At 41.4% G+C, this 12,052-nt stretch overlaps 1 protein-coding gene across 1 annotated transcript in view; it reads left to right on the top strand.

Annotated features, from left to right (window-relative positions):
* TAFA4 (TAFA chemokine like family member 4) overlaps positions 1–12,052 on the top strand; it is a 211,048-nt gene that overhangs the window by 53,308 nt on the left and 145,688 nt on the right. The window contains exon 3 of the mRNA XM_047752009.1: positions 1,917–2,032. Coding sequence (XP_047607965.1) covers positions 1,917–2,032 — 116 coding nt within the window. The remainder of the gene's footprint in view (positions 1–1,916; positions 2,033–12,052) is intronic.

The raw sequence follows: 12,052 nt of genomic DNA, 5'->3' as shown, positions 1-12,052 counted from the left end.
ACAGTAGACATAGTACTGTGAAATCCTTTTACTGGGGATCTGGATTATTACGATTATTATTTTTTTTTGTCTTTTTAGGGCTGCACCTGTGGCACATGGAAGTTCCCAGTCTAGAGACTGAACTGGAGCTGTAGCTGCCGGCCTATACCGCAGCCATAGCAATGCCTGATCCTTAATCCACTGAGTGGGGCCAGGTATTGAACCTGCATCCTCATAGATACCGGTCGGGTCCATTTGTTTCTGCTGAGCCATGACGGGAACTCTGAGTCTGGATTATTGAATGAAATAAAGAATTATTGCTGAATATCTGCCTACTTCTCCATGGACATATTTCCAAGGAATGATAGCTATTGTTGAGTAAATACTTGCTGTAGGTCCTGGGAACTTGTAGCTATATTTGCCCTTGACCCTGGAATAGAATTGTCTGTAAAGAAGAAGTCAGATCAGGAATTACCCCTGAGATCTGGAACAGTGGCCCTTCAGACTTGTGATTTGGGATTTGTTGTTGGGATCCAGCCAGGGAAAGAAACCATTCTGATAATATGGAACAGAGGGAATTGAATTCAGGGCACTGGTTTCCCACGTGATGCACGAGTCAGAGATGGTCAGAGAGTCAGAGAAGATACAGAGGCAGCCCAGAGAACAGCAGCAGCAGGAAGCTTCTGCCATCCTGAAACTGGTGGGACAAAGGAAGGCAGTATTCCTTGCCAGTCTCAGTGGGAGCTGAAACCGTAGTGGGCCCTTCTGGTGGGAGTTGACGCCATGGAGGAGAAATGTCCACTCCATAGTCCCTGCCAGGACAGAGGAGGTGGGGAGAAATTCGCTTCCAGCCTCCAGGAACCAGCCAGTGTCTCCCATTGGTTAAATCCACCCTCCAGGACCCAGTTGGTGTCTCCTATTGGTTAAATCTACCCTCTGGGATTCTAATGGTATCTCCTGTTGGTTAAACTCAGATGATTCAGGAGCCTGGGAAATGCAGGGTGTAGGAATCAACCAGGACAAGGGGAAAGAATGGATCTGGGATAGGGTTTATATTTGAAGTCTCTTTCCATGAGATTTTAAGGAGCATGGCATGGGTGTTTTCATACCTCAGAGGATGGTCTTTTTCTTGAGACTGTTTCTCACAGCCCCACAAAGTAAATCATGCATATGTCCTGGAACATTCTAGTTGAAGCTGGACAGACAGGAGTAGACACTATGTGCATTTTCCAGACTATGATGTGGACATCAGGTCCCCAAGGCTGTGGTTTCCCTTAAGAATGGAGTCAGGGTTTTGGTTGCGGTGCAGTGGGGCTGCGAGTTGCAGGTTGTTAGACCCTTCCCTCCACAATTTCCTCAGAAGCTTTGCCTCTAGCATTACCCAAACAGGAACCCAACCCCATGGGCCTTGGCTTTATTGTTTGCCCATAAGTATTTATACATCTTGTATATATGAAAAGGGGGTCCCTTTGATCCACTGCTGTGGATCTATTATGATAGACATCATGAGACATGTGGCAGGCAGAACCTAGTATTATTGGAATTTCAAATGCTAAGACCTTTATTTGAGCAAACCCACATATCTTTTATTTGAATGCAGCTCTAAGTGTGTAGCTTTTCAAATTTCATGGTATCAAATAGTGTATAACCCTCATGTTTTATCAGGGTGATCCAAGTTATACCCTAGGGATTCAAAGACTTCTCAGCGAGGCTTGTAGCTAAGCTGGAGAACTTTTAATTATAGAAGATTTTTATTGAAAATTGAGTTAATGCACAGTGCAAATAAGGTTTGATTGGCCTTCAGTTTGCTTGGGGGAAAAAGAAGTCCATCATCTAGCATCTTCCTGCTTTCCCCACCTTCTCAGGGTTGTGTTTGCTGAAGAGCCTCGTGTCATGTCACTCAGCCCTCACTGACTTTTGCCCTGCTTTCTCTGCAGGATGAGAGTCTGGGCTAGGTCAGTTTTGCTGTCACACTGGCTCTTTCTGGCCTACGTGTTAATGGTGTGCTGTAAGCTGATGTCCGCCTCCAGCCAGCACCTCCGGGGACACACAGGTAAGCCCTTTAAGCTTGTTATTTGCCTCTGAGATCAATTAATAAAACGCTTTCAAATGTCAGAGTCCATATTTTAGACAAAGGTAACTGACAAGAGCTTTTGGTGGTGTGTAAATAACCAGAGGAAGCATGAAATACAGCAGAATAAAGCAGTTTAACAATTTGATGCTTAAAGAGTATTGCTCCAGATGTCTTTTTAGGATGTTCTCCAGGTTTTCCTTTTTTTCTTTTCCTTCCTAAGTACACTTGCATTTTTTTTTTGGTAATGATTTTCCTCAAAGAGTCCTGGAAAACCAGCAGCACTCTGTAATTATATACTCCAGCCTCCTTTGAGGAAAAACATCTTTATTGATAAACTTAAATGAACACTTCTAGAGCTATAGTGAAGGGAACTTTCAGACAATTTTATATCCTTTTATGAAAAGGTGGTGAATGGTTGAAAAAGAAGAAAGAAAAGGGGGAAAAAGCTGTGGTAATCTTTGTACAGAAACTAAAATGCAATGTGTCTGAAATTTTAGAGAATCATTCCAATAATTTCTAATGAGACCCATGGCTGTACTTTGCTTATTTCTAAAGAAAGATTAAAATACTCAGTTAAGTGTGTGTATGTGTTTCTTTTTTCCTTTCCTGGTTACATCTATGTTGAAAGTGACATAGACTTGGAAACTCCCCAGTGAATTGTGTTTTCCTGAATAATTCATATGTGTCAGCAGACTCATTGCCAAACAATTAATTTACTGTCTCTGCTTCAGTAATTGGAGGTGTGGCAGTGCCAGGCATGCTCTGACTTTCTAGTGAAACAGCGATGTTTGAACCCTAGACTATGTGTGAGTCAGAATTATAAAGTCTCTTGCCAAGAAAGTATTGTAGAGACGTTTGGTCAGTATCCTGACCCTTAGGTACACAGCAGGTCAAGCTTTCCACTTAGTTATTCTGCTAATTTAAGATTAAGACAAAATTTTAGGCTTAAGTTTTTAAACTCTCTCATGCCTCAATTTTCCTTAAGTGACAGTTTCAAGAAGACAGAAATAATGATTGAAAATGTAATGGATCAGCATAAAATTAGCACCATTTGGCTGTTGTGAAGATGCCCAGGGCTAGTTGGTTATTATTCTGTGTGTCTTTTGATGAGGTTAGTCTCAAGGATTGAGCATTTGAAGTCATTAGTCTTATCTGTTTAATATACATCTCTTTTCTTGGGTGCAGGTAGAGAGTCAGCTGGTAAAAATACAAAGCATTTCAGTGGTCCTGGTTATCCCCAGCACACATCCAGATTTCCAGGAACTAGATTTGAGGGATTATGACAAAAAGTGGTTAAAACTTGAAGGAAATGGGGGACATGACTGAACCTTCCATTTTTAATCTTCCTGACAAACTTCATTTTGTACCATAACCCTTTAAATTTGTAAAAGGTGGAACTGTAGAAGTAAATCTAAATTATTATTTGAATTGTGTACACAAGAGATGCAATATCTTATGTACAAGCAAATACTCAGCCGCGGCAGGGGAGGTGAGAAGTCGGATGGAAGCCTTGAGTGGGTAGTATGTAAACTGGATATTCTCCTCTACTGTAGTCTTTTTGGAACCACCATGAGCTTGCGGGTTTGATCCCTGGCCTCACTCAGTGGGTTAAGGATCCGGTGTTACCGTGAGCTGTAGTGTATGTAGTTCGCAAACTCGGCTCGGATCCCACCTTGCTGTGGCTATGGTGTAGGCCAGCGGCTACAGCTCCAATTAGACCTCTAGCCTGGAAACCTCCATATGCTGTGGGTGTGGCCTGAAAAGACAAAAGACAGAAAAAAAAAAGAGAGAGAGAGAGAGAATGCTGTGTACACTTGTTCTTTTGTGCTGTAGTGTAGTACCAAGGTGGCAAGTATATATTTGATATCAGGAATGACCTTGTAGGCAAAGCAGATGGCCAAATAGGGGAAATTTGAGAATTAAAAGGAACATTTCTTGTCCATCAATTTTATCATCTAGTAGAGATGCGTGAAAATTTGAATATTTATTATTTTGATTTATTTAAGGCTTTTCTACTTTAAAGTATGTTTTGTAAATGCAGAAAACATTTTTTCCTTTTTTAAAATGAAGTACAGTTGATGTACAATTAAAAACATTTTTCTGGAAAAAAAAAAAGAAAAGGTTCTACTACATTCAACCTGTGGTCTCCAAGATTGTTTTGGAGTCATCTCCATCCCCGCCAGCAGGAAGGAAAATGGGCTAGAGGGTACACCTGTGAGGCGTTGATGAACCGGGCTAGATGCTGCCATTGGCTGGAGCTGAGTCCCATGGTCACGCCTAGATGCTGCCATTGGCTGGAGCTGAGTCCCATGGCCACGCCTTACCGTAGGGGCTTCTAGGAAACATACCAGGAGATCGTGAGTTTTGGTGAGTGTCCTGCAGCGTCTGACGCAATGCAGTAAAGTTTTAATAGTGCAAAGTGCCCTCCAAAACTTCTGAACTTACTTCTACTTACATCGACAATAATGTTTCCCCAGTCTGTCATCAACTCTGGGTGCTGTCAGGTTTTACTGTTTTGTGGCTATGGTAATGAAAACTGCCTTCTAATTGTTTTGACTTGCATATCTTTTTGACTAAAGACTCTCCTAATGTGCTGGGGGGGAACTATTTGCATTTGTTTTTCTCTGCACTATCTTATCCTTTATCCATTTTTCTCTTGGCCTCTCTTGATTTTTTACTTGTCAATGTTCAAATGTTGTTTGTAAATTGAGGATACCTGAGTACTTTGTGTATTATTTTCTTGTTTCTTCCTGCTTTTTCTTTGCCCACTACTCTTGTTCTAGGGAGGCTGTCTAGTCCAGCAATGGTGTGTGTGTGTGTGGGGGTGGTGGGGTGGGGTGTGTGTGTGCGTGTGTGTGCGTGCGTGCGTGTGTGTGTGTGTGTGTGTGTGTGTGTGTGTGTGTGGTGTGTGGTGTGTGTGTGTTCAACGGAGAAGGGGCAGGGCAGGTGTTGCAAATTTTCTATGGGCCTTGCAGTAGCCCTGTGGCTTTTATTTCCAGAATAACACTCAGCTGGTGACAAAGTCAAGCATCAGACTTGAGAAACTCTGGTCAGGTTTTTGGGTGGATCCAAAACAGCCTGAGAGCAGGAGCAAGCTGCAATGAGTTAACTGCAGAAGCCTGTGTGCACTGTCCAGAAGGACTCCTGACACCGTCCCAAGAGACTTGTGGTTCGTGCTGGCCAATTAAAGGAACTACGGCCCTAGGAAACCCTAGTTGGAAGCTTATTAATGCTTTTAATGGCTTAGATTAGAAGAGTGGCTTATTGATGGTTGTGTATAAACAAGGAAATATTCTTACGATCCCATCTTCACTCATCCCTTTATGATAGAGACAGAGGAGAAGCTGGGACCCAACTGCTAATTAGGGGAGAATAGATGGGGTGCTAGGTGTGGTTTGAAGTTTCATTTTAACTTCCACGTTAAAAAACACAAAATAAAAATGCACCTCAGTTTCACAGGTTGGGTGGTGGGAATCTTTCTTTAAGGCAAATGGCATTGGTAATGTTCCACAAGAGTCTAGCAGTAGTATTTTTAAGGAATTAGAAAACACAAAAGGCTACCTTTGTTGTTTTAAAAATTCTACCTGACAGTAATTGAGGAGACCACATGGGCCTCTGTAGCCCCAAACCCCAGGTGCAGGGGCCAATTGGTAGGTCAGTTTCTTTTCAAAGGAAGCCAGAGTTGGAGTTCCCGTCCTGGCGCAGTGGTTAACGAATCCGACTAGGAACCATGAGGTTTCGGGTTCAATCCCTGCCCTTGCTCAGTGGGTTAAGGATCTGGCGTTGCTGTGAGCTGTGGTGTAGGTCGCAGACGCGGCTACAATCCGGCGTTGCTATGGCTCTGGCGTAGGCCGGTGGCTACAGCTCCAATTCGACCCCTAGCCTGGGAACCTCCATATGCCGCGGGAGCGGCAAAAGAAAAGGCAAAAAAGACAAAAAAAAATCTATATGTCAAAGGAAGCCAGAATTAACTCCTTTATTTCTTCAACTAGAGATTTGTTCTTTGTCCTTTTTTCCCCCCCGTATGCTGCGTTATTTCTCCACCAGAGGGCAGCAAATGTAACGTAGTGGAAGGATGCTGACAATTTCAGAAACCTGAGTCATTTGAAATGAACTATCTAGGGATCTTTGTGAAATTGTCATCAGATGTTCACATGATGAGTTTGGGACACAAAACAACTTGCATCCTGGAGACCTATCCCTGGGAATATTTGTCACTTCAAAAATGTGAATTTCCCCTTTGAAGACAGAATCATAGCTTCTTTTCCGATATAGCTGAAGAGGGTTGTGAACTTGGGTTGGTTTACAAGTTCGTTTTAATAGTTCTATTTTCCCAGAGAGCTTTAAGTATGATTTAGTTTGAGGTGTTTTCCAATATATATATATATATATTTTTGACCATGCTCATGGCATGTGGAAATTCCTCATAGATCAAACCTGAGCAGCAGTTGCATCCTGTGTCACAGCTGTGGCAACATGGGATCCTTAAGCCAATGTACCAAGTGGGAACTTTTATTTTTTTAAAAAATTTTTAATGAATTTTATTACATTTATAGTTGTACAATGATCATCACAACCTAATTTTATAGCATTTCCATCCCACGTGAGAACTTTTGTTTGGGGTGTTTTAATTCCAGCAAATGACATTGTGCCTAGCTACCATTTAATATACTCCATTCTAGTGTAAAGCCTCCTATTTAATATATTCTGAGTGTTAAGGCCCCGAGAAAATGGAGCACAACTGAGAAGGAGGCAGCAAAGGGTAGGGAATCTGGGGTCAAACATAACCCTGGTTCTGCCATATCCCTGCTGTATGACCCTGTCCAGGCCATGTAACCTCTCTGAACCAGCTTCATTATTTGTAAAAATAGGATGATATACTACCTTATGGGGTCGTTGGGAAATAACCAAATAATAGGAAAAAATAAGAAAGTAGTTGAAAGAATTTACTATGAATGTTTCATAGTAAACACTCAGTAAATGGTAGTTATATTCATGTTTAGAGGCATCCAGAATGAGGAGGAGTGTGGAAATTTTCAAGGAATGACTGAACACTCTGTAGCTCCAATATGTGTAGGGAGATAAGGTCAGTGGCTTAATATTTGAAGCTTTATCATGGACAGGGAAAAAAAGCTTGTTTTTCATTCTTTTGAAAGGCTGACTATAATGATGAGAATTTATAAAGACTGGGTTTTCAGCTCAACCTTAAGAAAAAAGAAGTTTCTAACAAACAATACTTCACCAAGCTGGGGACAGAGTGATCCAGGTGTACTGAGAGCCTTTTACCTGGTGGCCTTCAACTAGATCTTCTGTAGAGGGGGGACACCTCATGGATTGGGAGCTGGTGTCAAGAATCGTGTTGGGTCTCAGGTGTCACCTTACTTGCAAACCGACTGGGTTGTCTGTCAGTTTCCTGGATGCTAGCAGATGACATAAGATCCCTGGGTCAGAGACAAAGGATTTACTCCTCACTGCACAGTCAACAGCAGAAGTTGAGGTTAGTGTCCATTCTCCTTACTTACTTGGGGTGGATACAAAACCTCTTTGGGACTCAGTTTCTTCTTTTGTAAAGTGGGGAGAATAAACAGTAAAAGTCATCTTCATTGGGAGTTCCCATTGTGGTGCAGGGGAAATGAACCCAACTAGTATCCATGAAGATGTGGGTTTGATCCCTGACCTCGCTTAGTGGGTCAGGGATCCTGCATTGCCATGAGCTGAGGTATAGGTCACAGACTTGATTCAGATTCTGAGTGGCTGTAGCTGTGGCTGGCAGCTGTAGCTCTGATTCAACCACTAGCCTGGGAATTTCCATATGCTGCAGGTGTGGCCCTAAAAAGCAAAAAAAAAAAAAAAAAAGAAAAAAACCATCCTCATTGAGTCATAATGAAGAGTCAGTCAATGTCTGGCAAGTGTTAAGAATTGTGTTTGTATAATTTGTTTCAATAAATCTTATTCATCTTTATTGAGAACTTCCTTCCCCTTCAGAGCATAATCCATTTTACCGAAGTTCTGTAATGTTTATATAGTTTGTGAAATTTTATGTTTTTTCTTTTGTTATAAATGATAATGCAGAATATGAATGTAGAACTTGTGTGCTTGGGTGCCTTGTGTTGCTTTTAAAGTCAGTTAAATTGGCTTGAAGAGTAACTGCACTTAGGTTTGGGCCCATGTTTCTGTCCCCTTTAATGGGTGAAATTTTACAGCAACCGTATGGATGATTTTGATTGGGATGACTACTGAGCCCTAAATTTCCATAAGAAACTTCTATTTCTTTCAAAGATAATAGAGATGATTTTGAAAAATAATTTATCTGCATTGCCAGAGTTTTGACACTAGGGGGCAGGCAAAGCTTAGAAGAGCTAAATTCCAAGACTTAGGACTATAGACTAATGCAGCTGTGGTCTAACAGAAATAAGAGAGCCATATGTGTAATTTTAAATGCTCTATAACCACATTCAAAAAGTGAAGAAACCACTTGAGATTAATTTTAGTATTATATTTTATTTAATCAAATGTATCCAAATATGATCATTTCAACCTGTGGCCCAAGCCACATCCCAAGTGCTCAATAGCTACATGCAGACAGAGGCCAGTGTAGTCTGTTTAGTACAGGGTAATAAATTGGGTCTTAACATTAATTTCTGAAAGATTAGAATTATGAGTTATTTTCATGTGTCAATCCTAGGGCACAGTGTTTTATCTTCCTTTATTTCACTAATTTCTTTTCTTTTTTTTTCTTTTTGTCTTTTTAGGGCTGTACCTGCAGCACATGGAAGTTCCCAGGCTAGGGGTTGAATCAGAGTTGTAGCTGCAGGCCTACACTACAGCCACAGCAACATCAGATCCCTAACCTACTGAGTGAGGCCAGGGATTGAACCCGAGTCCCCATGAGTTGGGTTCTTCCCCTCAGCCACTACAGGAACACCATTTAAATTCTTTTTACGTTTTTTACTTTCAGCTCTTTTTTTTTTTTTCCCCCTAAGTGACCGCTTCTAAATTTACAGAAAGTGAAAGGGAAGTGGGGTATATAACCCTCATACAGGGTGGGGAGGGTGATTTCGTTTGCCGATGAACCACCCGTAGTATTGATCATTCTTTGCAAGAGCATTTCTTTAGGGAGAGAGAAGTGGCAGTATAATTGGAAATTGTGTGTGTATGTATGTCTTGGTGTGAGTGATGACTTCAGCCATTAATTCTTCGAGTTACTCTTTGGAAGCTTATTTTGATCTGTAATGGGCATTTATCTACTGGAGTGAAATCCGATGGTTTTCATATGGTTTCTTCCATAACTGTCCCTACCCTCCTGCTCCCCGCCAACCAAACAAAAGAAAGTTCACTTCTTTTACTTCTTTAACTGTATGGGTATATTCTCGTAGGCCACTCTACGGGAATACCCTGTAATTTATAAACATGGAAGAGGTTCTGGAATGATCAGAAAACCCGTGTGTGATGGTGAGGAGGGCATCTCTATGACCATGCTTCCTTGATTCTCTCTCTGGGGGCTTTTATACTAAGAAACATAAGAGGTCCCCAGCATAGCTGTATTGTATCTGAGTCTTGCAAGGTGGAGTGCAGGCAATGGTTTTACTTAATAGTTGCCTGGTGATTATCAGAACCACTGATTCAGAAGAAAAAAAAAATCATGAGTTCCCGGGTGGTTAAGGATCCAGCATTGTTGTCACTACTGTGGCCTGGGAACTTCCACCTGTCACAGGTACTGCCAAAAAAAAAAAAAAAAATTCCTGTTTTGGTTCAGTGGGTTAGGAACCTGACTAATAACCTTAAGAATATGGGGTCAATTCCTGGCCTTGCTCAGTGAGTTAAGGACATGGTGTTGCCATGAGCTGTGGTGTAGGTTGCAAATGTGGCTTGGATCTGGTGTGACTGTGGCATAGGCTGGTGGCTGTGGCTCCAATTCTACCCCTAGCCTGGGATCTTCCATATGTGTGGTCCTAAAATGGAAAAAAAAAAACCCAAACAAACAAAAATTGCAAGTTTGATTCGAGCTCTTGTCAAGCTACAGTTTGATCGCAGTGGCAAGGAATCCCCATTTCAGTCTCACTACATACAACTTGGCTCAGGAGAAGTCTGTTTTCTCCCTATAACAGTGACCTCCATCTCTACCTTTTTGGAAGGACTGTGAAAATAATCATTTTGCACTGGTGTGACTGTTCCTGATGCTAAGAGCTTGGAGCATGAAGGATTCCATTGACCTCTCTTGGACCCTACATCATTTTTCTCCAGTGCCATTTTGATGGGCTCATCCTAATATCAGTGTTTCATGAGAAGGGAAAGGAAAATATTATGTGAGGGGTTGCTAGTTGACTTCTCATCTCCTTGGCTGCAAGTTCAAGTCCTAATGCTACTGTCAAAGTCAGCCTTGCGAAATACCTGACAAATGAGTGTGCTTCATGTTCTTTTTCATGGGAAGGATGGTTTGCTGCATTGACAGAGAAATAAAGAATTTCAGTTCCTCAAATGTGTTTTTGAGTATCCTATGTGGCAGAGAAGGCTTTTTTCCCCCATCCCCCTGTCTCTTGTTGAGTCTTTGAGGCAGAAAAGGCAATGTGGCCTTTGAAGAGCTCTCTGGGTAGTTAGGAAAAAGATTTTCTTACCCTTGAGAAGAAAGTTCCTCTTTCTTCTTTCAAACTATGCACTTAAACTTGTCTAAACAAAGCCTACAATTTGGGGTTTAAAAGGCCAGGGGCCAATATCTCATCTACATGTCAGTGTTATCCAAGGACATCAGAATCTTCTGTCCCATATAAAGAAAATAAAATCTTTTGGTAAGAAGGAGCCAGAGGGGCAGAGATGGGGCTGGAAGAAAAAGGAGGTTTTGTGTTTGTCTCAGTGTGACTTGGATACTCAAAATATTTTTGCCCATGTGGTGGTCTCAGGATAGCACCTTGGAAGTAATGTAATTGAAGTAATATTATTGAAGGGATTAAAAAACCTATTAAAACATCTACTAACTCCTAACTACCAGTCTTTGAATGGATAAGCAGAAAGGTCCTACTGTATAGCACAGGGAACTATATTCAGTATCTTGGGATAGAACACAGTAGAAAATGATATAAGAAAGGGAATGTATGTATATGGATGACTGCGTCACTTTGCTGTATGGCAGAAATTGGCATGATGTTGTAAATGAACTATAATTAAAGTTGTAAAAGTTAAAAAAGCCTATTAAAACAGATTAATTCATTCTGAGAAGACTGTTTGTGCAATAGTTAAAAACTTTTCTACTCCCTCTGCTATGTGCCATCAATGCGTATGTTTTTGGGAAATCAGGTAAGAACTGTAACCACTTTAAACAGGACTAGGAGGGCCTGAAGGTGGTGGCATCTTGGACTAGGCTTTCTTTTCCTGTTTCTTCCCTGTTAGGGGGAGTGTAGTGGGGGAGTCACAAGGGGAAACATTAGGGAACTTTGTTTCAGGGGGAAAAATAATATAGATGCAACATGAAATAAATGAATAAATCCACCATTGGATCATTTTTCTTTAGTCTGTCACTGACCTTGCATACCTACCTTCTAAAAGGCTGCAGGTAAATACCAGTGATCCAGGAATGGGGCGACAGGGAGTGGGGGGCACTTGAACAGCTTGAACTTGGCACAAAGTTAAGATGTGTGTCTTCTTCCCCCAAAGCAAAAATAGTTATAAATTTTGCTATTGGGAGATCACTTGCAAGGAATGGTGGAAGTAATTTCTTGCAAAAGGAGCATTGAAAGGCTGGTTGGATGTGAGCCAGGGAAGTGAACATGTTGCTATTTTCTCTGCCTGCCGCCCCCTCCCCAGATGTCCCACAGTCATTTTATAGACTTCCAAGGAAGTGTCGACAGTGGAGGCCAGTGATTTCTAACTAGGGTTGTTCTGTGTATTTGAGCTGTTGCTGGTCAATCATACTTGATCGGAAATAATGACTGTATGTAAAGCAGAACAGTGACAATCAATACCTAATATTTTCCTAGTTAGTGTACATCTAGAAATTTGAAACAT

The sequence above is a fragment of the Phacochoerus africanus genome, chromosome 1, assembly GCF_016906955.1.
Source record: "Phacochoerus africanus isolate WHEZ1 chromosome 1, ROS_Pafr_v1, whole genome shotgun sequence".
NCBI classification, from domain to species: Eukaryota; Metazoa; Chordata; class Mammalia; order Artiodactyla; family Suidae; genus Phacochoerus; species Phacochoerus africanus.
Note: the sequence above shows the minus strand (reverse complement) of the source record. Positions and strands in the feature narration are given on the sequence as shown.